Genomic DNA, 25,246 nt, shown 5'->3' on the forward strand with positions numbered 1-25,246 from the left:
GCGGCTTAGACAGTAAAGAATCTGCCTACGATACAGGAGTCCGGGGTTCAGTCCCTGGGTCAGGAAGAGCCCCTGGAAGAGGGCATGGCAACCCACTCCAGTATCCTTGCCTGGAGAATTTCACAGACAGAGGAGCCTGGTGGGCTACACACAGTCCATGGGGTCTGCAAGAGTTGGACACGACTGCGCAACTAACACTTGTGCTATACAAGCCCTCTCCTGTGGTTTTGTCACCTTGAGAAGAGAAATGTAAGGGCTGAGTAGGGAAAGGCAGAAAAGGCGCATGAGGCAGGCATATTCAGACCCAGAAGAATAATGGAGCTCAGATTCCTCTATAGTTTATTGTTACAGCAGAAGTTGTGGGAGACAGGAGGGCACCCCCCACATATCACACACTGTGGTCAGAGCCCCAAGGCAGCCCTTCCCACCCCCATGCCAAGCCCCAAGCAGCCATGCCCAGCTTGGCTCCCCCCGCCCACCCCCCTCTAGACACACGCTGTCTAGATAGCTACCAAAGTTAGAGCAGCCAACGGCCCCAGTCCCCTTCCTACTGCCCAGCTCCAGTCCTTCCATCACACTTGTTCACCGCCCACCACCTCCCATTCCAACTTCCATTTCCACACTGAATGTTTCTGTGGTGGTCCTGAGGACCACTAAACCACCAGCAGTTCTTCCCTGTCAAACATTCATTTAGGCCCGCGCCCTTCAGAGGCATGAAGGATTAATGTGACACCATGTCAGCTTTGGTGAGTGGAGCCCCAGCCCGGAGCCCCTTACCCTTGCAATCTGGGATAAGGAGGGAGAGTCTGGGGGAGTCACCACGGACAACTTCTACAACCTCTTGTCCCTTAGCTACAGACACCCAGATTAGGGAGCAGGGATACATGCCTTCTCCACCTTAACACCAAGATGAAGGAGAGGGATCATTTAGGGGTCTGGGTCCCTAAGAGATATTAGGACATCTCTCCCAGGAGCTGAGGGAAATCACAGGTTAGAGGTCAAGGTTAGGGTAGCAATCAAAGATCAAGGTCATCTCCCCACATGATCTGCCCAGCTTCCTGTGCTCACTTAAGCCCAGTGCCCTACGCACCTCCCAGGTTAGTACTGGGGGAGGTGAGGGCTGGGTCCCACACCAGGGCAACAAGGGTCATTCAACAGGAGACCTCCATGGTGTGACCCGGGGGCCCTGAAGAGAGAGTCCCAGACTCGCTGCTCTGGGACAGGGTACGGGAGCGGGAGCGGTTGCCATCAATGGATGCCGCGCTGGTCAGCGAGGCCGTGCGAGACCGGGACAGGCGGGTCATGCAGGATGAGGCCACTGTGGAGACGGAAGGAAGAGCCGGCAGTCAGAGAGAAGGTGGGAAGAGGAGCAGGCAACTCAAGAGTGGGGTGCTTGGGTGCAGACGAGAGTTACACATGGGGCCAGGGGTCAATGAGCTTGATTTGACAGACGGCGGTAAACCCAGGAATTCACCTGAAGTGGTTCCTGCCCGCCCCCCGTGGCCCTCCCTCCTCCTATGTGACAACCTCTTGTCCTCATGACAGCCTCTGACCCCCATACTCACTATAGCCCATGCCCTGCAGGAAGTACTTGAAGGCCTCGGTCAGCTTGCCTGGCTGTAAAAGTAAAATGAGGAAAGGGAGACAGCAGAGTGAGGTTAGAACCTGAGCTGGAGCCCACAGCCACGGCAGGTTAGAGACGGGGTGTGTAGCGCAGGGTATAGTTCAGGGCCACTGATGTCCCACCCCATGAATGGCAGGGGTGCTCACCTGAGTCAGCTGGGGCTGCCCCCCAGAGTCAGCCATCTGTTCAGGAGAGAGTCATCCAGAAAAAGTGACATATACATAAACAAATGAGCCATGCCAAGAGGTATCAGAGGGCTCTCTTCCCTAAGCTTTCCACTCCAGGCCATTGGGGTGTTTTTTGTTTCTTTTCCTCCACCCGCCCACTTGCTCCCATGTAGGACCCTGGAAGCCAGCCTAGCAGCTGAATCTGGAGAAGATCTATGGCTCTGGACCGGGGGCCAAGAGTCAGGCTAGACGTGGAATAGGGTTACTGACCTTGAGGAAGGAAGTCTGGGTGGGGTCCAGTTTTGAGTTACATTCCACCTGGAGTAGGGAGGAGGTTGAATGAATGAAGTCACACTCCCAGTGGCCCCTCCCAACCAAAGGACCCAGGGGCCCAGACCCAGTTCTTTTTATTTTTTTAATTTGCCCATACCCACAACATATGGAATCTTAGTTCCCCAACCAGGGATCAAACCCATGCCCCCCGCATTGGGAGCTTGCAGTCTTAACCACTGGACCACCAGAAGATTCTTCCAAGTTCCTTTCTTCTCAGGCCTCTGCCCATTTCCTTCTTGTCAGGAATCAACCTCTTATGTCCCAAAGTTACTCTCCCCGCCCCCAAACAGAGCTTGCCTCTTGGCAAGATAGCCCTCTGACTGCCACCCTCCTTCACCCACCCCAAGACTCCCTACTGACCACTGCATCTTCATGGGGTGCTTGATCTCCTACCACCAGCATCACAGGGCACCTAGAGGCATAGTGTTGGGGAGCAGGTAGTGAGCCCCTGGCACTCCCTCCTCCGCCTCCTCCCAGAAGAGCAGTTGGCTCCAAAGAGAAAACAACCTTCTGAACCCCGCTGACCCCACCAACAGAGTTCAAAGGGGTAAGACCTAGAGGGTGGTGGTTTGCTAAACAGGATAGGGGAGGAGGTGACAAGAAAATTCTCTGGCAAAAGACTCTCCTGCTAAAGGATGTAAGCATCTACTAAGGGAAGATCTAGGGAGAGAGGCAAAGCTTTATCCCTTAAAGTCTTACTTGAGGGTGTTATCACCTCCACGCACAAAGTTCAGGTCTCGGCGACTAAAGAGGGTTTAAAAGAAGAGTGGAAATTTTAGGCAAGCAGTGCTACCCACCCAGATGTAAGCCAGTTTCCCCATGAGGAAGCAATCTTCCTCCCCTAAACTAAAGTTGAATATTGGTGATTACAAGTGAGAACCAAAGGAGAAGGTGGCAGACAGGCCTCAAGCATGAGCCCTATGGTCCCTTGTGCCCAAGGTCCCTGGTCAGAGGGCAGTGAAGGGGATGAAGGGCACGAGGACAGGGGATCATCTTACTTCAGGGAATCCAAAAGTCCAAGGAAGTAACAAGAGAGAGGGGGCAGACCACAATTCTCCCCCCACCCCACCCCCATCTGTCCTGCAGCTACCCACTACTGCCCAGCAATCCCTGCCCAGCTCGCCCAGCCTGCTTCCCCTCCCGTCGGCCCCTCTGTGCCTCCCATGGCCCCATGACCGCGTCTACATCTCTCTTCCATGCCCACTCACTTGTTGTAGCTGTTCCAGTACAGTTCAATGTTATCCAGATTGGGGGCATGTGCAATGATATTTCTGTACTTTTGTATCAACTCAGAATTTCCCGACAGCTCTTCCTGAAGGAAAATAGAGGGAGAATAAATAGGGCTGGGAAGAGAACTCAAAAACAATTACTAGATGCAAAGAGGCAAGCGTTCTTCCCTCCCCAAATCGGTCCGAAGTAAGGAAATCACCCCACACATTCCAGTCCCTGCTGGTTCCCTCTACTTCTTCCATTTTCCACAACCACTTACCTGGCTGAAAAGATGTCCAAGGATCATCTCCGAAATGGAAGAGGTGAGGCCTGTTAGCTATGAGGACAGGGCAGGTGAGAAAGCTCAGGACACTATGAGGAGTAGAGACCCGAGTTTCTTTCCTGCTCCTTCCCCCCTCCCTGAAGCTCACAGGCCAGCCAGTTCTGTTGTTAGAGCCTAAATGGACCCACACAAGGGGAAGCCCCCAAGATCTCAGTGCACAGGCCCCTCCAAACCTTGTGGGCTGCCCAATCCATCCAGCCTTTGGCGTTGGGATCAATGTTGATGAGGACAAGACCCTCGACGGTATCAGGGTGGTTAAGCTGAGGAGCAGCAGAGGGAAGTCAGAGGCAAGCATGGACTTATCCCCTTCCCACTGAGCTCTGTCCACCCCAGGCTTCACGGGGCCTGCGTTCCACCCTCGTACTCACAGCCTCCCCCCAAGCACACACTAGTAAACACTGCCTGGGCTGTGGACCCGCCTTTTGCTTATCTGGGATTTTTTAAATTTCTTACAGCGTATCGCGACAGGACGTAGGCCCCAGCTCCAACACCAATTCCAATTATTGTGGAGAAACTGTGAAAGGTAAATGTAGGTCTAATGGGTCCTGATATCCAAAACTTTGACTCTCCAAACTCCTCACCCTCCTTCCTAAGGCCATGGGCACAAAGGACAGAAAGGGACTTTCCTTTGGGGGGATGCTGAAAAAGAAGGTGCCAAGGAGCTAAGAAATGGACACTGTAGTCTTTTCCCAGCTCCCTCCAGGAGAGTGAGTGTCTTGAAAAGAAACACCCACACGCCAACCAACCAGACACTGTTTCCTATGTAGCTCTTTGTCCATTCTCAACTTTCAGGAGCTAGTTCAACTAGTTCTGTTTTAGTTCCTGGTTCCTCTAGAGGAACTGGGAAGGAGAGAACTTAAAGCAAGATATTAAAAAAACATACAACTTTGGTGAACAACAGGAAGTATCAGGAGAAAGAGCCAAAGAGGTGAACCACAGCTGCCCAGGGCCCTGAAGCCCAGGAAAAGCCGAGTCAAGGACAGAGCCCAGGTGTCATCAGCATTAACTATGCACCGAAGAAGCCACACCCGGCTTTCTTTTCCTTCTCTCACCCCCTCTGCCTCTGTCCGGAGGAGGCACAGGGAGTGGGAGGGGAAGACAGGCCTGTCTGGTTCCTCAGGGACTACGTCGCCCCCTCCCCTTCTTCTCTAGCTTCCAGATCAGAGACCTTCCTCAGCCTGAGGCAGGACCAGGCACACAGCTCCCTTTTCTTCTCCTCTATCCCTTAGGGCTACTCTGCTGACTCAAGTCAGCTTTCCAAAGCCACCCACTTCCTCTCAACTGGAATAGACAACATCTAGTCCAGACAGAACTCGCTCAGGAGTTCTAAGGGCCACCTTGTGCTGGAAAGAGAACTCTGGCTCGGAGGGGTCCCCAGGCCTCTCACTTTAAGTACTGCAGGATGCAAGGGATCATGTCCGCAAGCTGGTCCAGAGATGGGTACTGATACCTGGGGAAGAGAAGAATGTTAAGGAAAACACCAACCTCTCCCCAGGGCCCCCAGCTCCGTGTCCTACTCATTCTCTCCCGGGGTCACCATCGCCCTCCCCTTCCTCCTCCCGGATCCAATCTACTCCATACCTGCCATGTGCCTCACAGCCTGACGAGGAGGGAAGGAGCTAATTCTCACCCCAAAGGGAACACGGGAGCCCCCTCTTCCATGCCAGGGGCATCCACATGAACCCGCACGAAGTTCTGAATGATTTCCTGCATATCCGCAAATTGAAACAGCGGCTGGAAGCAGGATTTATCTAAAGAGAATCCCCATCACCCCAACAGTAGAGTCAGATGGGGAAAATGTCCCCAGGTCAGAATCCACCCTCTTTCTTTCATGCCACATTCAGACTAGGAGAGAACTTCCCCTGACATACCACATGGCTCCCTTCCCATACTGACCCTTCCCCTCACACTGGAGTTTTACCCTCCCCCTGCCCCACCAGCCTCTTCCCAGAAAGAAATGGGAGAGGAAGGGAAGGTCCTTACAGTTGAGTCCCACATCATGGTAGGTGAGTATCGCTGGCCGTTTGGGTTTGGGGGTGCCATAGACAGTAAAAGTGACAGAGCCATAAGGTGTCTCCACAGAGTGAGTCTGCAGAAAAATGGGTCACCATCAGGCAGGAGTTAGGCTGAGAGGAAAAGAGGCAGGAGAGGAACCTCCATAAAAGTCGGGGAGTTGAAGGGGCAGGGGCAAAGACAGGAAACTGGAACCAAAAAGTAGAAGTAGGATCAGCAAGAATTGAGGCAAAAATGACACTGGAAGATGATTTAGGGGGTGGGACAGAATAATGAAAGATCGAAGACCATCAGGGAACGCTGAGAAAAGAGGAGAAGGGAGGAGAGCAGGGAGATGGGGACAGGAAAGGACTGGAATAGAAGGAGAAGCAGCAGAGAGAAGAAAACCAGGTAAGGGCCCCTCCTTCCTGGGGAGAGAAGAGCCCCTCCTCCCACCTGGGGCTGCCCCAAGCTGTTACCTGTCCCTGGTCCAGGAGGATTCGGGCAGCTAACTCAGCCTCCTGGAGAGATACACACACAGATACACACAGAAACACGCAGCCACGTAGAGTCACAGAGAGACAGACACAAATAAAAAAAGGTAGGTAAAGAGACCAACGGAGACCAAGGACAGAAAGAGATTGACGAAAAAGAGACATGGAGAGGATGAAGGTTAGCCTAGTGACAGGAAAAAGCCTGGACTCTCAGTCGTGGTGTTCGGGGAGAGATACATGGGGAGATGTGGAGAGCGTAGCGGGGTGTGAGTGAGAATGAGATCGTGAGTCTGGGAAGGGAAGAAGCGAGGGCTCTGCTTGGGGGTCTGGGGTTCCGGCCTGGGAGTCAGGGGTCTCTGATAACCTTGGCCACCTCGGGTGCCTGCCCTGGCAATAGCGGCTTCTCCTCCGTGATCTGCACTTCCCGCAGCTCTGCCATGGTGACCTGGCAGGGTGAGGAAACACAGAGACTGGGGCGGCTGCCTCCACACCACATGCCTCCCCCAACCCCCGGCTTCCTCTCTCAACACTGGACAGTGCTGGGTGAGGAGGGCCCCAGGAGCTGAAGACTACTCCAGTACACAGAGAGAGGCTGTCCAGCAGCCCCCAGCTGCAGGGCCAGGCCGCTTGGGGAAGAGGACTCAGGACACCACTTCCTTTCAGCCCGGCCATCCCAACACCCCTCAACACCGACACCTCCGTACCCCCTCCCCTATCCTGGATGGAAATACCAGGGTGGGGCAGCAGGGCAGCTCAGGTTTCCCAGGCTATATTTAGGGGCCACCCCACACTCCTAGTTAGGTAGGGGGTGAAACTCGTGGCTCAGTGACTGGGTGCTCTAAAGATACCAAGGGATGGGTATGGAGAGTTCACCACTGGCTGTGACCTTCGACTAAAGCGCCAAGGTCAGCAGCGCAAAGAGAAAGGGGCTAAAAATGACCTGAGTAACATGACCAAGGGGGGGAGGGGGAACCAGAAAAGAAGGACAAGGGACATCTGTGTCCAACAGACCCAATGCCTCTCTTCCTCCCAAGACTCCTGACTTCAATAAAGTAGCATGTATTCAACCTTTGGGGCCGGTGAGGAGCAGAGCACCTGTGCAGACCAGTGGAGTAAAGGGCCAGCAGCCTGGAGGTGGGGTCACTTACTTGGCTCCTATTGGCTGGATGAAGTAGGGTTAGGGGTCAGGGTTCTCACTCCTCCTGGCTCTGGGGTCTGAGAAAACAAGGCAATGAGGTGAATGACATGAGAGACCGATCCTGGGTCTTTTAGAGACAGAAAATCTAAGCCAAGACCTGGACTATCTGGGTCACCAACCCCTGCCAGGTCACTAACCCTCCCAGTCTGCACCCACGAGTCCAGTGAACAAGTCTTCTCCAGGCTTTAGCTAGAATCAATACAGGCTGGAAGGGTCTGCCTGGCAACACAGCAGGTATCAGTCCAGGCTTGGGGAAGCGGGGGCGGGGGGCCGGGGGCGGGGCGGGGAGAGGAGAGAAGGAAGTGCTGATGTGGAGGAAAGAGCGTGTCTTGTGTCAGAACCTCTGGATTCTACCCCAGACTCTGTTGCTCCCACCGTGACCTTGGCTCCGTCTGTCACTGCTCTTGCGCTCAATTTCTTATTTGCAAATTAAAGTGGGGACTAAGGGATCCCCAAGATTTTTGACAGCTCTCAAGTGAGATGGGGTGGCAGAACACGACTGTTTCTTTCCACCATTAAAAAAAAAAAAAAAAATTTTTTTTAAAGCCTCGTGCCTTCGCTTCTCTCCTCCCAGTCTCGGTGTGGGTCCCGAAAGTGCAGAAGGGGGGTGTGTGGGGCGGTTCCACAGTCTCTCCCCAGCGTGCCCCGACGACCCGCAAGGGCCGAGAGCCAGCTGGGAAGGGATGGGGAGGACAGATGGTACTGACTGGGCCCAGCCCCCGGAACCTGTCCCTCCGAGTCCCCTCGCTGCTGTCCGCGTGGGGCCTGACAATTCGCGCGGCTGGCGCGGAGAGCCCTGACCCCGGACACAACTTCGTGCACGCCCCAAACACGCCCTGCAGCCCGCGGAGCCTCCGCCTCTGTGCGCCGCGGCCTCGCGGCCCTGAGGGCCGGCTGCCGCCGCGAGCCGCACACTCCGAGAGGTTGGGATCCAAGCGCCTCCCGGCACCCCCCGGCGCCAGCCTAGCCCCGCGGCCCCACTCCCGCCCTTCCCCCTACCTGCTGCCGCCGCGGCCGCTTCCACCTTCACTTGCCTTTGACTCCCCGGCCCGCCCCGGCTCGGGCTCCCCGCAGACCCGCCCCCGGCCCGCCCCAGCCCGCCCACGGGCCGCCAGCTCCCTGCAGATCCGCCCCAGACCCCTGGTAAACACGCCCCCCTTCACCCCGCCCCGGGCCGCCCGCAGCTCCGGGAGGGGCAGCGCTGGGGGCCCGAGGGGAACTCTAAAGAAAGCCAACAGCTGGGTGCTTCCTGGCTCCGGCCCGCGCTCCCCACAACATTCACCCCCCACCCCCGCAACCGGGCGGCTGTGGGCGTGGGGGATCCCTTAGTCCCGCGGGAGATCCCCACGCTGGCTCTCAGCACCGCCCCACCCGTGGTCTGGCCCTGCCTGTAGCACTCAGGCTCCTTCCTGCGCCCCGACTCCGAGGTGGGGACCGGTAAAAGGGAGACGAAGCCGGGGTGCTGGCACCCCACGATTTTGACTCCACCCGCCCGGAAACAGAGGGCTAGGCTACAGAAGGATCACTGCTGAGGAGGCGAGGGTCTCGACCGCGGAGAGGGGAAGGTGTGCCTGCACCGACTAGGGGCTGGGGGCGTCGAGGGCGCGGGAGCTCCAGTTTCGGGGCGCCCAGGGTCCTGGTACCTCCTCTCTCTCCAGGGTTCCGGCGACTGCTCTCTGGGCTGCTCCCTGAGAAGTTGGAAAACAAGGCGGGGAGGGGGGGCGGGGAATGCGGGGGGCCGCTATAAATAGAGGGAGATCGCGGGAGGGGGGAGAGGATGGCCAACGGAGACTCCCGGGTCAAGGCCCCAAGGAGGGGCGGAGGAGGGGCCAGGACCCCCAGGGGTGCTGACTCTTGGGTAAACAGGCACAGGGGTGGAGTTAACTCTGTGGAAGTGGGGTGGGGGGTTAGGGAGGACGCAGTGTCCCGGGCTGGGACCCAAGAGACCCTGTGGCTTCAGGGCTAACCCGTTCGAGTCTGGCTCAGAGAAGGAGGGAGAGGCCAGCTCAGCCCAGCCCAGGCGATGGTTTCTCAGGGACTGCTGCTGTCTCTCAGGGCCTGGGTGGGTGTGATGGCCTGGATCCCTCAATCACCCTGCTCTCTCCCCACCCATATGCACCCTCCCTGTGCCCCTCAGGGAAAAGTCACCCAGAATGTGATAGTTATGAGGCTAAAGGGATTCAAAGTTGTCTTACACAAAAGGAAACAGACTGGATTTCTCCCCACCTACACCCTTTCCAGGTTCCCTTCCCCCAGAGGTCCCCACCCCATCCTCCTTCAGCCTGGTTCCTGAGTTGCCATTTCAGGGGCTGGGCACCAGGCCAGTTGGGAACAATGGCCAATGGAACTGGAGCTGCCAACTGCAACACCAGCTCAGACTGCCCCCCCCAAGACCCCTAAATTGCCTTCCCCCTCCTGCCTGGGAACCACCCCCCACAACCACCCTCACCACCCCCTCCCATCCAAGGAACATCAATGCCCCTTTCATCCCCACTTGGCAGGGTCTATTGGAAAGGAGGGGCCAAGAGGGAGGAGGTGACCCAGGGTAGATCCCGACTAATCAAATCCAGCTTTTAACAACCCCAAACCTAAAGGATTCCCTCTAGGTCCCCCAATTTGGGGCACCCAAGTTTTCCTCCATTCCCTTCCCCGTTCCCTTGATAACCATTTACCCAGAAACTGACACAGAAGCTGGGCACCCTGGCTCCTTGCCTAGTCCCCTCTCCCGTCTGAATGCCAGTTTAACACTCTCCTGGACAAGGAAAAGCCTGCTGGAACTGGGACCATAGATAAAAATGCATAGGACAGAAGAGAGCTCTCCCAGCCCAGCTGGAACTGGGAGAGAAAAGAGAGCCTGCAGTGAGAAACTCTGCCTGCTGCCTCCTCTGATGTATCTAAAGTAGGTCTTACTTGGAGTGGGGGAGGGAAGGACCTGGAGGTTCCAGCATCTAAATTCGTCTCTGGGTCAGGATGACTCAGGGGGAACCTGATAAGGGGCCTACGCAGGGGCGTAGGGCAGGCAGGAGTCGGGAAATTTCCACTGGGATGTTTGCTTCCTAGGCTAGGGGGGTCTCAGCCTGCCACAGGCAGTAAGAGGCTGCTTCTGCTCTAAGATGGGGTTCCTCCTTGTCAAGGCAGGTCTCAGCCTGGCCCAGTGTCAGTGGCCCAACAAGAACATTTTCCCTAACTTCCTTCTCTTGGACCGAGAAGCAGCTTCAAACTATACCTTCCAGTTGGCAGCAATAAGGACCTGCTCTGTGCAAGCCACTGTATAGATGGAATTCAAAGAAGTGTGAGGCTAGTCATCTCTCTCTAGAGCTTAGGATCCAGTAGTTGAGAGAAGATACAAAGATAGAAAAAGTTCAGAATGATGTAATAAAAGATTAATTGTTTAGACAATAAGTCCTATAGGAAGAGTTTCCCATCCTTTTCAAGTGGGAGATCAGAGACTTCCATTCCCAAATGATGATTTTAGAATCCCCTGATGGAGCCCAACTGTGAATTCGGCAAATACTTTCAGGTAAGTTTGTTCAGTCTTCTGATAATTGCAACATCTATGCACGTATGCACCTACGTGTGCAAAGTTTATTATTTACTCAATGACCAGTCTTCTGTATATATACAGGTTCCACAGGCCCTCAATAACTCAGAAACCCTTGCCCAAAGAGGCTGCAGCCCACAGGCTAGGAACCATTATCTTAGTATAATTCAGAGAAGGAAAGGGTTTTGTTCTTAGGGTAAAGCGTCCTATGAGAAGTACAGTACAGTACTTGCGTGAGAAGCAGGGGCATTCTATCAAGGCAGAGAGTCCATAAGGGAAAGTTTAGGGACAGAAATACACATGTTACTTTGATGAACTGCATAGTAGCTACTACAGGGAAGGTAATTCCCACATAGTATCCCCTAATACTATAAGATAAATATTATTGTCCTCACTGTACAGATGAAGAAGTTAAAGCTCAGAGATGTTTAGTCTCTTGCTCAAGGCCACTCACTAGTAAATGATTTATCTAGGACTTAAATCCCTGGATTCAGTCCTCTCCAAAGTTATTCTGTCTCTACTAGACTTCAGGTAGCCTCTGCAGCATAGAGTGATTAGGTCATTATGGCCACAAATGCAGAGTAATACTGATGAAACGTGACATCTGATAAGGTGGACTGGAGCCAAGTGTGAAGGTCCTTGAATGACAGGTAAAAAGAGTTGACTCTTCAAAACGTTTTGAAGATCCAGAGTATTCTTGATCAGGAGCAATGGATAAGTAATTGTTTTGTGAAAATAATCTGATTGGGAGCAGGGGGTTAAGAAGAGATGGATTGTGGAGTGGTTGAGGGTAAGGCATTTTGACTTAGGAAAGAGGTCATTTAGAAGCCAGAATAATCAACTAGATATGAGATGACAAGGACTTGAATAAAGAATGGGAGTAATAGGAATGGAAAGGAAGGAATGGATTTATAAAACAAAGGAAATTACAGAAATTGGTGACTGATTAGATGGGATGGGGAGGGAAGTCACCAACCTAGTGGCAATATTTTAGGAGCCATGAAGTTCATTCCTCTAAATGGTTTCCAGCCAGAGAAAAGGCCAAAGAGAAACCCCTTCTGAAAGAAGAAACAACACATGTAGTAAAAACTGAATAAAATTACAGCATTACTTTAAAAAGAGAGGGGAGGGCATTCCCTAGTGGTCTAGTAGTTACTCAGAGCCTTCACTGCCAAGGGTCCAGGTTCAATCCCTGGTCAGTGAACTAAGATTCCAAAAGTTGTGTGGCATGGGAAAAAAAAAAAATATCCCTGACCTGCATAGAAAATTAAAATTATCTGGAAGATTTTGAGAGTCTGAGGCTCATCCTCACCCTAACCCAGCCAGGTATGTGACCCTCCAAGACCCATGCTCTTTCCATGTGGGGCCCAAACTGGAAGCCGTTTCAAGTTCCTATTGCACCTGGTCTGCCAAAGCCAGTGGGATTTTCCATGTGGGTCATTAACCTGGCCAGGAGACGAAAAAAGGACAGTGCTGGACTGATGTCAACCTGTTTCCCTTAACTCCTTCCCTGAGCTCTCCTCAACTTTTGTTGAGGGACAGAGCATAATGCAGTTTAACTAGGACCCAGAAGACTGGTTCAAACAGGGCTGAATCAATGAGGGAAGCTTGGTCACTTGCAAAGATCAGGAGGTTGGTAACATGCTCAATGCAGCATGCAAGGTAGGGACCTAAGACCCCCTCCCCCAAGATCAGTGCTGTAGCAGGGGCTGAAAATGATGTCACATAAACACTGCTGAGGTCACAGAAGCTTCCCTCTCCTCCCCTGTCTCCCTCCCCACTGCCCCCCAGTCTCTCCAGCCAGCCAGCTCCCACGGATCTGCACACACTTAGCTACAGAGGCTGGTTAGGGTCAGACACCATCCGGGCACTCTCAGGTACACAAAAGTGGTGGGGAAGTGGTTGGCAGTGGTGATTATTCAGTGTATAGGATCCACACTAGTATCCCTCGTACTGGGAACAGTAGGTCGGACGGGTGTGTTTGTTCCTGTTGCTGATTCTGATTTTACTTTAACCTTCATCATTCTTATCCCTCAGTCCTCCCCTCCCCTCCTCCCTCACCCCCAAGTCTCCCCCCTTACTGTCCTCCCCCACCTCCAATTGACCATGGCATCAGAAGCAGAAAGAACATTCCAGCGGTTTGCTGTCTTTGGAGAATCATCAAGCAGTGGCACTGAAATGAACAACAAGAACTTCTCCAAGCTGTGCAAAGACTGTGGCATCATGGATGGCAAGATGGTCACCTCCACTGACGTGGACATCGTTTTCAGCAAAGTCAAGTAAGGGACCAAAGACAGGAGTGGGGTGGTGAATAGAACAAGCAAAGTCATGGGATGTGGCAGGGTTTCTACTGTAGAACATTTGTAATGGGTCTCCTGAGCACCTACTGGGTGTCTGGAACTGCTAGCCCCTGACATCAAGACCTTCAGCATGTAGAGGCCCCGTCTGAGTAACGGGAGGGCTGGACCTTGGAAAGCGATGAGTTCATGTTCCCCAGTTTCCTGGATTTCTGTCTTACTGACCAGGGCCAAGAATGCCCGAACCATCACATTCCAACAGTTCCAGGAAGCGATGAAGGAACTGGGCCAGAAGCGATTCAAGGGCAAAAGCCCAGATGAAGCCCTGGAGAACATTTATAAGCTCATGGAGGGCAAGGACCCAGCTACCACCGGTGTTACTGTGAGTGACAGACTTCATTCCGAACCCTGACTCTGCCTCCCTGAGTCCCTGCTGCTCCCGCCTCCCCTCCTCTACGCCGATGTCCCCAACCCTTGTCAACAGCAGCAGGGAGACGGGGCAGAAGGCCTCTGGGCACTGTTGGTGCTGAAACAGACTAATTTAGAGATCATCGAGTCATTTCAGAAGTGAGGAAACTGTGAGAAGAAGTGACTTACCCAAGGTCCACAGCAATTTTATTTATTTACTAATTTTTCTTTTCACACCTATTTTAATAGTAAAACTTAGACTCATTCCCAAGCATCCAGGATCTGGGCCAGGCCACCAGGCCCAGGTGGTTTTGGGGGGACACTGAGTGCAGAGCACCCTACTGCTGTAGGGAGCGCCTGCTCCCTACTCCTCTTCACACTCTCATGTAAGGTCTAATATCCAACATCTTGCCTTGCACCCAGCTTTCTGTTCCCTATTTATCCCCTCTCTACTAAAAGCTCTCTCTACTGTGGGTTTCAAATAGGGCCTTCCCAGCAGGACAGGGGGCTTCCCTGATGGCTCAGACGGTAAAGAATCTGCTTGCAGTGCTGGACACCTAAGTTCAATCCCTGGGTTGGAAAGATCCCATAGAGGAGGGCATGGCAACCCACTCCAGTATGCTTGCCTGGAGAATCCCCATGGACAGAGGAGCCTGGGGGGCCACAGTCCATGGGGTCGCAAAGAGTTGGACACGACTGAGCGACTAAGCCCAGCACAGCAGGACAGATCTTGTGTTTTAGGTCTGGGGTTGAAGTCCTCTGGCTGTGGCCTAGTCAAAATAGCTTCTCTGGAAGCAGAAAAGTCCACACACACCTCCCTACTCATTCCCATGCCCTGGATTCCTTTCTCACGAGTGGATGGCTCTTATCATAGTTCCTCCTCTCATCTACACCTGAGCCCTAAGCAGGCAGCACCATGCCAGGGGTTGAACATGAGCTCAGAGAGCTAATAGATGGCTCGAAGGCCATCTCTAGAGAAGGGCTGTGAGAGTGGAGGGAAAAGAAGGGAGAAGGCTCAGTCTCCTCACCCTCTGGCCCACAGAAAGCGACCACGGTGGGCGGGGTGAGCCGGCTGACGGACACCAGCAAGTACACTGGCACCCACAAGGAGCGATTTGACGAGAGTGGCAAGGGGAAAGGCATCGCGGGACGGGAAGACGTGACTGACAACTCAGGCTACGTGAGTGGCTACAAGGGTGCTGGCACGTATGATAAGAAGGGCAGCAACTAGGGAGTGGCCGGAGTAGCCTCATCTTTGCCTGTTGGCCCTTGACCTGCATCTTGAACACCGGGGAGCTTGAGGGGGGACAATAAACATCTGTGTGTGCAGCAGTTCATGACCTCTGTCTTCCACCCGCCGAAGGACGAGGGACCCTCGGTGCAGAGACAGAGAGAAGAGCCGAGAAACCCAAGGGTAGGACTTCCCAGAAGCACGCCCTTCATTCTACTTGGCCTCCTCATCACTGGGTAGCATCCCCCTCAACAGCTGCTTCTAAGAACATGGCTGAGGAATATATTTGGAGATAAGAGTTAAACTAGCTGTGGAGGCAAAAGTATTTGCTAGCTGTGCTCACACATTACCAGTATCCATCCCCACCACCACCCCAAAGGGGAGTAGCAATTCCCGATTTGACATAGTACAGCCCAAATACTAGCAATGAGACAGTTCCCTGTCCCTCCACCTTCCTCATCTGTTGCAGTCCATGTTTTGTTGGGGGAGAAATGGACACCAGAGAGGGTAGGCCAAGGATCTACTTAGCCTAACTCCTGTTATCAGCTTATTCTAGAGCTAAGGGTTTCCCCGGTGACTCGAGAATGTGCCTGCAATGCAAGAGATGTACAGGAGACATGGGTTCTATCCTTGGGTCAGAAAGATCCCCTGGAGTAGGAAATGACAACCCACTCCAATATACTTGCCTGGAAAATTCCATAGACAGAGGAGCCTGGTGGGCTACAGTCCATGGGGTCGCAAGAGTCTGATACGACTGAGCACACAGCACAACAACAAGGGTAAGGAGACTCCATTTTCAACCCAGTCCAGAGCTGAGTTTTACCCCACCCGCCTCCATCATGGTAGACATGGAACAGAAGATCCTACTGACCCTGCTGCCAAAGGGTGGCCCAGGAAGATGGCCAGAGGTGGGTGACCTCCAGGACTCTGAGAGTAGGAGTTCTGATGCATTGCAGAAAAAGTAATGAAATCAGAACTAATTCAGATGGGCTTTTTATCTTTTTATTTTGCAGTGATTAGATTCACAGGCAGATGCAAAAAAAATTACAGAGAGATTCCATGTACCCTTCTCCCAGTTTCATCCAATGGTTTTATCTTACATAATTCAAATATGGTTTTAAAACCTTCTGTGACCACAGCTGAGCCCACTTCATCCCTGCCTTGTCAGAGGCAGATCCTGGATTTGGGGGGATATCAGAAAGAGCTTCGGGAAGGAAAAGGATGCAGGAATCTCTGGAAGAGCAGGTCAGAGAAGATAACTTAAAACTGCAGGGGTCCAAGGTGAGAAGGATGGAAGGAAAAGAGGTCAGAGAAAGAATACAGGATGACTAAAGAGGTTGGAAGTATGGGGGAGAGACTGAACGGGAGACTGAGAGCTGAGGGGGATGTCCTGGAGAAATGAAGCTAATATGAGTCTAAGACTCTCAGGGAGGGTCTTACAGCTAGAGATACCCACAGTATGGGTGAGCGAGTGGAGGGAATCGTAAGGGAGATGGGGAGGACCCAGAAGGGAAAGGTGGCAGGGGAGAGGATTTGAGACTCGGAACCAGTGCCATGGTGTGAGCTGAGGCTCTGGGACTCTGGCCAGGATTCAGGATCTGGCCCAGTAGACGGACAGTCGCTGCCAACTGGACACAGTCAGCTTCTTGGGTGGGTAAAACAGTCTGTGGGAGAGGGAGAATGGTGGCGGGGGTGGTGGGGGGAGGGAAACAAGACCGAAAAGGCCTAGAAGACAGTACAACTTTGCATGGTGACCAAAAGTCTGGACATACTTCCTGCCTCCCCGGTCTCTTGGGAGGAGACTCTGCCTGCCTGTGAAGCCAGAAAGGAAGCCTTGTACCAGGAATCTGAGCTTCGGGAGTGGGGACAGGCTAGTGTGTAGCAGCGGCCGTGGGTGGGGGAGTTGGGGGGGTGGTTTCAGACCGAAGGCCTCCCTTCCTAGTAGAGGCCAATGATATCTATGGGTGCACCATCGTACTTTTCAGAGCAGAGCAGATAGAGCCTTTGGTTGGTCAGGGTGGTATTGTAGCGGCAGCTGGTGGGCGGCTGTTTGGTGTACAGGGAGCAAATTGTGAGCGGGATGGAGTCCTGGGTGAGCGTGCAGTATTCATTGTAATTCTCACAGAAGCTCTCACTGTACTTGCAGAAATTCCAGACGACTGTCCAAGGGGCATGTAAGACATAATGGATCTTTGGGCAATACCAGCTTTCTTGCCTGCCCCGGACATAGGACATCAGACCATTGCAGTAACCTTGGAAACCTTTGGCGTAGTCAACCTTGGGATAGTCAACGTGTAAGGTACGGAAGTTCTTGATGGCAAACTGAGTCCTGATGTTTTCAACCAAAGCTGGCCCTAGAACAACCTGGAGGAAGAGGAGCTGGGCCACAGGTGGTTCCATTCTTCCTGCTGGCAGAGTTAAGGTGGTTGGAGACAGAGGTGGGCCTGGGTGGCTGGCTGTCCCTGCCCAGAGCCTCCAGTGTGCCCCCAGCCTCCCCAGTGTGGCCTCCCCTATGCCTTCCAGGCCCAACTGTCCCTCAGAGATCATCCAGCCCAAGTCGTCATGCATCAGAGAGAGGAGACATTTGCCCAAAGTCACCCCACTGGTCGGCCACCTCTAGCCATTCCCCCTGTCCCTGGGTCTACCTTAGAATCTCAGCTTCACCCCATCCATCCGGGAGCTGTGACACTTACGAAGTAAGAGGTCCAACTGGTCCTTGGATAAGAGGCTCTTCGTGGTTACCCTGGCCCGGTTAGTCCTTCTGGTAAAAATGCAGAGGGTCCAGTAGTGACAGGCTCAGCAGCACTTCCCTGACTGCAGCTGAGGAGGGACGGGAGCTGGAAGGCAGCAGGACAGAGGCAGAGTCTTCTTGCCTGAGGCCAGGGACAGCCAACAGGTGAGAGAAGAGGCTAGGAAGGTTGGTGGATAAAGACTGGTGTGGGAGGAGGGCATGTCCCCTGGGTTTGAGGAGCCCCTGGGCTGAGGGGGCTGGATGAGGAGGAGGAAAGAGCCATTTACCTTCTGCTCTCCTCCTCTCTGGTGTCATCAGAACACTAAGTTCTGGCCTCCTTGCCAGAAGTCCTGTGGTTCTTAGGCTTCCTTTGATGTCTTCTCTGGTTCACAGGCCCTGCTCCCGTGGAAAGGTGATAAGGAAAGCACCATCGTGTTTCTGAGAAACAAGGTGCTGCTTATTCCTGACCCTCAGAGAACAGGGGGTCTTCCACTCTCTCATCCCACTCCTGGGGGTCCCGGGGCCACATATACAACGGAGCCTCCCTGCCGCCTGAATGCTGGGCAAAGAATCAAAGACCATTCTGTGGACCCCTCACCGTCTCCATCATCAACTGCACTCCAGTGGTGATCACACTGACCCTGTAACCTCAGACCCTTTAGCGTCAGAGCACTCCTGGAAACCTATGAGTGCTGACCCCGAAGGCTCAAAGTTGTCAGGTGGGAGTAGACAGCATAGCCTGGGCTTGAGGCGGTGTGGGCCGGTACCCAATAGATCAGATTCTTTCTGTTAAAAAAAGGGGGGTGGGCAGGCTTTTAAATCTTTTTCATAAACCCATGCCCCTTCACAGTCCTTGACTTCCACAGGCCTCTTGGCCTTGCCTCCAGCACCTGTTGTCTGGTTGTGTCTTAGGACAGCTTACCATTTTCTCCCTGGAGAGCAGGAAAGGGGAGTCAGAACAGATCCCTGAGTGTTCCAAGGCTGATGTGTGATTCAGAAAGGGTAGGGGGCATGGGGAGATGCATGGGTATTCCTCATTCACAGCCCCCTTAACCTTGCTGGGTTTTTTTTTTTTTCTTTTTTTTAAGAAGTTTTCTTTTAATTATTTATTTATGGCTGTGCTGGGTGTTCATTGCTGTGCACAGGCTTTCTCTACTTGCAAAGAGCAGGGGCTACTCTCTGGTCATGACGCACAGGCTTCTCTTTGCAGTGGCTTCTCTTGTTGCAGAGCATGGGCGTACAGGCTTCAGTTGTTGTGGCTCATGGGCTCTAGAGCGCAGGCTCAGTAATTGTGACACAAGGACTTAGTTACCCCAAGTCATGTGGAATCTTCCTGGACCAGGGACCAAACCGGTGATTCCAGCATTGGCAGCAGGATTCTTATTCACCGCACCGCCAGGAAAGTCCAAACTTGCTCTTTCTGACAACACAAGGTAGACTCCAAAACCAAACCCATCCTCTTCCAACTTGCTTTCCCTCCTGCCTTGTCCATTTCCTCAGTTACCTCTGCGAGAAATCTGAGAGTGATCCTCCACCTTACCCTCTCCCTAATCCCATCCGTTTGGAGGCAGTACTGCAAGATGGCTAAGAGCAAAGCTTTTGAGCCAAACAGACCAGGAATTGAATCCTGGCTCTGATGCTTCCCAGCTGTGCACCATCGATCTTAGTTCACTAAACCTGTGTAAGTTTCAGCTTCTTCATCTGTCAGTGAGGGCAATATTCCATACCTCGAAGCAGTATTAGGATTCATTAAGATGTATATCAGGAGCTCTTAGCCCAGGGCCGGGCACTGGTATGAGCTCGAGTCCACCAGTCACGCAGCCCTGACAATCTCTTAACTAAAATTTTCCTCGAACCTGTCTCTTCCATTCCTATTCCTTCCCCTGCTCAGGATCTCCCTTCTCTCAGACGCGACACACTCCCAACCACAAGAGGACTCTCCATCTCATGGGACAGAAGACCTCCATGACGTGTTTCCCCCCCCCCCACCCATGTCTCCAACTGCGTCTCCATCCCTGCCCACTTCCACCACATCTTATTCACCTCACCTCCTCTACCCAGAATGCCACTCTCTCCTCCCACCCTCACCCCCACGCTCAGTTCTTCTGAGCCAGTTCATGTGGAGATCAACCCAGAGATTGTGTTTAAGAAGCCTCTGTTTGGCGCATCTCCTTAGGGAAGTGTGCACAGCCAGGCAGGTGAGGGGAAGGCCCACACAGGCAGTTGGTTCATCTGCATCCTTCAGGCTGGTCTATCAGTCAGCATCCTGTGGGAGCCCAGGCGGGGTGGTGCCAGAGCCCGGCTGACTCAAGTCTTTGTTTTGAGGAAGCTACTAGCATTGTGTGGCCCCAGTCTCAGAGCATGCCACCTCTTCCCTATTTGCTCAAGGCTGCAGCTTCCTGTGAAAGAGAAAGGGGCTTTTTGTGCCTCTTGGTCTTCCACTTCCTTCATTTGCTACTCCCCCTTCATCACTGACCTCCACTTGCACAATTACAGAAATGGAACAACACATTATAAAAAGTTTAGGACATGAGCTCAGGTTAGCCTACTGGGCTTCTGTTTCCTCTTCTAGAGGATGGGATTGATACCTTCCTTTCCTCATGAGGCTGTGAGAATAAAATGAGACAGTCAGTATGGAAATGCCTTTTAGTCATTAAACAATATATAAATGGATAACTAGTTATGGTCCCATACCAACTTACTTTTTATTCCCAACTCACTCCTCATTGACAAGTCTTATATTCCCCAAATGAGCCAAGTGACCCCCCCTACATCCCCACTGCCAGTCTAGAGCCCTCAGAGTATTGCCTGACTTAAATTCATCTTCACCAAGCTTTATATTAATCATGCCCCATGCTAATTGCTTGAAAATATTTTAAAATTGTTACATACTACCTGAAAAGCATTACAACAAGTATTGGGGGAAATAGAAAAGTAAATGAGACAGTTCCAATCCAGATTAAATTTACAATTCAGTAGGAACAACACAGGTATGCACATATGTGACAAAGTCATGATTGTGGGACCAGAAAAAGTGCTGAGTGTATGATTGGCCTTTGAGTTTCAATCTGCAATTCTTGTGGTTTGGTCTTTATTTTTATTTTTTTTTTTTAATTTTTATTTATTTATTTTTTTGTCATACATTGATATGAATCAGCCATAGATTTACACGTATTCCCCTGGTTTGGTCTTTAAAGTCCCATCCTGATCCACAGTATTGCTTCATCCATTCTGACATTCTTGCCGTGGTTTCATCTGCTTCTAAGGCCTGAGATTTGTGAAATTGTTACCCCATTATACTGGACTTTACTTATACAACAATCATCCTAGAGATGAAGAAACTAACTTTTAGAGAGGGCCAGCAGCGTGCTTGAGGCCACACGTCTAATTCAGTGGTTCTCCAGGAAGAGCAGTTAGATCATGTCTGGGGACTTTTTTGTTTGTCCCAACTGGGAGGCGCTACTGGCCTCTAGTGGGTGGAGGCCAGAGATGCTGCTCATCTTACATCGCATAAGACATCTTACATCGTCTTACATCACACAAGACAGCTCCCACAACAAAGAAATGCCCAGATGGAAATGTAGCTTGTGCTGAGGTTGAAAACTTCTGGTCTAATGACAGAATCAGATTCCCTAACAAGAGCAAACTTATTTATACCTTACATATTGAAAAGGATTGGTAAATATCTAAGACTTTGAGATTTTTTGTTCATTTGTTTGACTTCGCTTGTGATGGTGCTGGTTCTTCTGCCAGCAAAAGGACTACTGACAGTTCATCACTGAAACAACCTTTTGCTATTTTTCCTCTGAAACTGACTCTCTGCATATAGCCATGTACACATTCTCTCCCTCCTCCCCTCCCCAGTGGTAGGATTCTAGAACCACTGGCTAGACTGACAAATGCAAAAATGATTCCCTGTGATCGAAGGGGAGCCCTAAGTGAGCTCACTGCAATCTTGGTGGCTTTACCTTTGCCCTTTCTAACTCAAACGGTTCAAGTAGCAAACTGTCCTGGGTTGTCCTTGAACTCAAAGGACTGTTGCAGCCATTTCAACCTCCTTGTCGTGGTTTGACCTTCACCCCAGGGTTAGAGTTCAGCAGCTGCACTGTCAGTTCCTTAACTGGGACTGGGATCATTCAGGTGATACCACCTGGGAATGGGATCACTCAAGGGCAGGACGAATGCCTTCTAACCTAGAATTTGAATCATTTAGGGTCACTAACTGCTATATCCTGTGGGAGTAGTATAACATGGTCCTTGTCTTCTGGGAATTGACAGTCAAAACTAGAGGAAAACAAATATATATGAAGAAATAACCAACAATTCAAGGCAGAAAATTATACATTTTGCAGACAGTAAATGTAGGAATTTAAAGACGAGAGAGATCCCTCTGAATTAGGAAGGTCAGAGAAAGCCTTCTGGAGGGAAATTGAAACCTTCAGATGGGTCTCAAGGAACAGTTAAGTGGAGATAAAGAGAATTATGAGCCTACTGTCTAGCACATGGAATCCTGCTCAATGTTATGTAGAAACCTGGATGCAAGGGGAGTTTGGGAGAGAATGGATAGAAGTATATGTGTGTCTGAGTCCCTTTGCTGGTCACCTGAAAGCATCACAGTGTTGTTCATTGGTTATATTCCAATACAAAATAAAATTTTTAAAATATAAAGAGCATGTATAATATATATTTTAGAAAACTTTATGAATTTTTGCCTAAAAAATTTATGACATTTTGATTCCACTTGTTTGACTTAGTGTGAATAGAATACTTGATTTCTAGTTAAAATAGATACGCATCAAGCAACAACGTTTCACTGTATAGCGCAGAGAGCTATAGTCAGTATCTTGTAATAACCTATAGTGGAAAATAATCTGAAAATAATGTATGTGTGTATGTATAACTGAATCACCTTACTGTGTACCTGAAACATTGTAAGCCAACTGTACTTCAGTAAAATATACCGAAGGAGGAAAAAAAGCAAGATAGTTGCAGCCTCAAAGCTTGAGAAAAAAAAAAGAGGGAGTGGGGAGAATTATGAAAGGCATGTTTGAGGAAAGAAAAAAAACAGCCTGACTGAGACTGAGGCACTCAGTGGGAGAAAAGTCAGAGACAAAATTAGAAAGGTAGGTTTGCCAGATTGTGGCAGACCTTGAGTATCAAGCTAAGGAATTTCTAACTTACTCCATAGACAAGTGAGGAACTGGCAGGGGCTTGCGGGACAGAGTGATCTGGTGAGGCCTCTCAAGCCCAGACCAGGTTCCCCACGCCTACATCCTGGCTGGTCTAAAGGCACTGGTCTAGGAGCCAAGGATTCCAACCTTCTGTCACTGCTGCCTCCTACAGATCCCAGCTGTTCCAGGAGAGGTCATGAGAATTCAAAGACCCAAAGCGAATCCCACATCTGACCCCAACTTGCCATTTGTTTCACTTTCCTCGTCTGCAAAAATGAGTCCATTACCTTTATTTATCCTAGGAGCAACACAGATTAACAGAACCTGGATCTGCTCCTGCTTGGAGGGAAAGGCTCATGGGCTTTCCGTGGGTCTCCAGAGGCTGTGTAGAACCCCAGAAGAGAGAGAGCCTGGGCTTTGAAGGGTGGGCACCAATCCAGGTTTGGCTTCCTCTCTCCCAGCCCCCCTCAGCCCCTCCCAACGAGGGCTAGAGGAAGTAGCAGCTGTTGTCCTGTGGGGAAGACAGGCAGAGGTCCACCTGGCACCGTTGGGATTTTCACAACACCCACCCCAACAACTTTAAACACACACACACATACACCATACACCACACACACACACAGCAGTGGCCCAGGGAGAGGTTAGGCCAAGAGCAGAGACTATGGCACTAGAAGGAGAAGGAGGCTACCTTACATCCTTGCAAAGAGGCTTGCTTCCCTCTCATCTTCCCTCCCACCATTTTGTCTTCTTCTCTCCCCTCTTTAATTTTTCTTTTCTCCCTTCTGCCAGACTTCCCGACCAGTCCTTGGCCTGACGCCTGACTCCTTTTGTTCTCCCTAACCTTATTCCCCTTCCTCCATCCTTTCTCGCCCTGTGAATGCAGTGACGGAAACATGGCAAAATTATCCTACCGAGTGCAAAGCAAAGCAGATCTTGGAAACTGTATAGTTTCAGTGAATAAATAAACGAAATCACCTGCCTTATCCAAATAATGGAGACAAAGTAAGGGTTTCAGCCCGAACTGTGTAAACAGTCGGTTTAACTGTTCAGTTCTCACGTGCAAATCTAAACGTTGACTCCCTCTTCCCTTTGACCTGAGACAGCGTGGCCGTGTTTACTTTCACAGAGCACTAAAGTAGACTTTTTTTAGAACTCCACACGATGAAGTCGAAGAGCAAACTGGATAATTATGTTAACAGGAAAACACAAGAGCGGAGGGCAGTGCAAGCTGTGGTGTGGAATCATCTCACTCTAGAATAATAAGAAGTGAGGAGGAGTCCGGCAGGCAAGGAATCCAAATGAGCTCTTGGCCTTTCCACCCCCTCTCTAACCCCAGCCTCCAGTCCAGGGCAGGACTAGCCTGAGCTGATCTGCATTCTGTCCACATTCTGCTTTAACCCTTGGATTTTATCTCCAAACATTTGCATTCCTACAGTAGCAGAGGCATAATTCTCTACCCAGAAGCTCAAACTACAAAGAATCAGGCACCTGAACAAAGCAGTGAAAGCTGTTACCATGCCAAGGCCTCATCAAGGGGGAACCAGGGGAATCAAGGCCTGTGTCAACCTGCTCCTGGTTCTCTGTTGCCATCTAGTGGTGTTTCTCACTCCGACATCATTTTTTCTTCCAAAGATTCTCCATCCTGACCCACAGCTGTGCTCTCTAGCTACTAAAATGACGTCCCCAACCTCAAAACAAACACCCCACCTCCCTGACTCAAAACCCTAACTTCTGGACCAGAACACAAACTGTATGACTCAGGTTTGCATGACCTGGATGGTTCGTGGGACTTCTCTGCAGTCACATCCACACAACAGCCAGGGAATCTTTAAACAGATCTTCTATTTCTCTGATTTTTTTTCTTTTTTTGCCATGCAGCTTGCAGGATCTGCTTCCTGACCAGGGATTGAACTCAGGCCATGGCAATGAAAGTCTGGACTCCTAGTCACTAGGCCACCAGGGAACTGTCTCTATTCCTCTGCTTAGAACCCTCCTCGGCTCCCGCTGTATACACAGCAAAATGTGTCTGCATGCTCAGCTTCTCAGTCATGTTCAACTCTTTGCAACCCCATGGACTGTAACCTGCCAGGCTCTTCTGTTCATGGAAACTTCCAAGCAAGAATACTGGAGCAGGTTGCCATTTCCGGGGGATCTTCCCAGCACAGGAATCCAATTTTTGCTTCCTGTGTCTCCTGCATTGGCAGACGACTCTACCACTGAGCCACCACAGTCCTTTCTTTTTTTTCTTTTTTCAGCCCTCCACCACAGTCCTTCCAATGGTCTCTGAGGCTTCCATGATCTGGCCTCTGGACCCCTCTGACCCTATCACTCACCTGCTCCAGCCACACTGGACTCTTTACTGTTCCTCCAGCCCCCCAGGCATCCATCTGCTTTAGGGCCTTTGCAGTGCTGTCCCCTCTGCTTTTTCATACTGGAGAGGGGACAGCATCACTATGAACAAGGCTAGTGGAGGTGATGGAATTCCAGTTGAGCTATTTCAAATCCTA

The 25,246-nt window shown here is 51.4% G+C and overlaps 3 protein-coding genes across 23 annotated transcripts in view; 1 reads left to right on the top strand and 2 right to left on the bottom strand.

Annotated features, from left to right (window-relative positions):
• Positions 1-322: 322 nt before the first annotated feature.
• Positions 323-9,099, bottom strand: NDRG2 (NDRG family member 2). 6 transcript variants are annotated; one of them, XM_043919429.1, is made up of 17 exons: positions 9,004-9,099; positions 7,311-7,377; positions 6,527-6,607; positions 6,148-6,189; positions 5,660-5,765; positions 5,307-5,427; positions 5,064-5,126; positions 4,130-4,190; positions 3,850-3,936; positions 3,614-3,670; positions 3,333-3,436; positions 2,824-2,868; positions 2,485-2,536; positions 2,062-2,109; positions 1,771-1,806; positions 1,566-1,617; positions 323-1,318 (listed from the first exon to the last, which is right to left on the bottom strand). In XM_043919429.1, exons 3-17 carry the CDS (start codon positions 6,599-6,601, stop codon positions 1,152-1,154), a joined length of 1,116 nt encoding a protein of 371 aa, XP_043775364.1. In that variant the 5' UTR covers positions 6,602-6,607; positions 7,311-7,377; positions 9,004-9,099; the 3' UTR covers positions 323-1,151. The 6 variants fall into 6 exon arrangements, with proteins under 6 accessions (XP_043775364.1, XP_043775363.1, XP_043775365.1 ...); XM_043919428.1 differs by lacking the exon at positions 9,004-9,099 and adding an exon at positions 8,360-8,441; XM_043919430.1 differs by lacking the exon at positions 9,004-9,099 and adding an exon at positions 7,915-7,937.
• Positions 8,631-24,901, top strand: TPPP2 (tubulin polymerization promoting protein family member 2). 5 transcript variants are annotated; one of them, XR_006343898.1, is made up of 6 exons: positions 9,145-10,880; positions 12,939-13,180; positions 13,427-13,580; positions 14,649-14,786; positions 16,984-17,136; positions 24,618-24,901. XR_006343898.1 is itself a non-coding variant. In XM_043919438.1 (5 exons), the coding sequence occupies exons 2-5, from the start codon at positions 10,845-10,847 to the stop codon at positions 14,835-14,837; spliced, it is 621 nt and encodes a 206-aa protein (XP_043775373.1). In that variant the 5' UTR covers positions 8,631-8,925; positions 10,101-10,844; the 3' UTR covers positions 14,838-14,938. The 5 variants fall into 5 exon arrangements, 2 of the variants coding, with proteins under 2 accessions (XP_043775373.1, XP_043775375.1); XR_006343899.1 differs by lacking the exon at positions 24,618-24,901 and adding an exon at positions 17,962-18,097; XR_006343900.1 differs by lacking the exon at positions 24,618-24,901 and adding an exon at positions 17,361-17,519.
• The window catches only part of RNASE13 (ribonuclease A family member 13 (inactive)), a 46,597-nt gene continuing 37,176 nt past the window's right edge, over positions 15,826-25,246 (bottom strand). For 5 of the 12 annotated variants that reach the window (XM_043919455.1, XM_043919453.1, XM_043919448.1 and 2 more), the window contains 3 exons: positions 17,856-18,006; positions 17,531-17,710; positions 15,826-17,245 (listed from right to left, as the gene is read on the bottom strand). In XM_043919455.1, coding sequence (XP_043775390.1) covers positions 16,776-17,237 — 462 coding nt within the window. In that variant the 5' untranslated portion in view covers positions 17,238-17,245; positions 17,531-17,710; positions 17,856-18,006 and the 3' untranslated portion in view covers positions 15,826-16,775. Of the gene's footprint in view, positions 17,246-17,530; positions 17,747-17,855; positions 18,007-18,166; positions 18,307-25,246 lie in introns of those variants that run through there. The other 7 variants (XM_043919456.1, XM_043919450.1, XM_043919447.1 and 4 more) reach the window with 6 other exon arrangements.

Source organism: Cervus elaphus, chromosome 12, assembly GCF_910594005.1.
Source record: "Cervus elaphus chromosome 12, mCerEla1.1, whole genome shotgun sequence".
Lineage (NCBI taxonomy): Eukaryota > Metazoa > Chordata > Mammalia > Artiodactyla > Cervidae > Cervus > Cervus elaphus.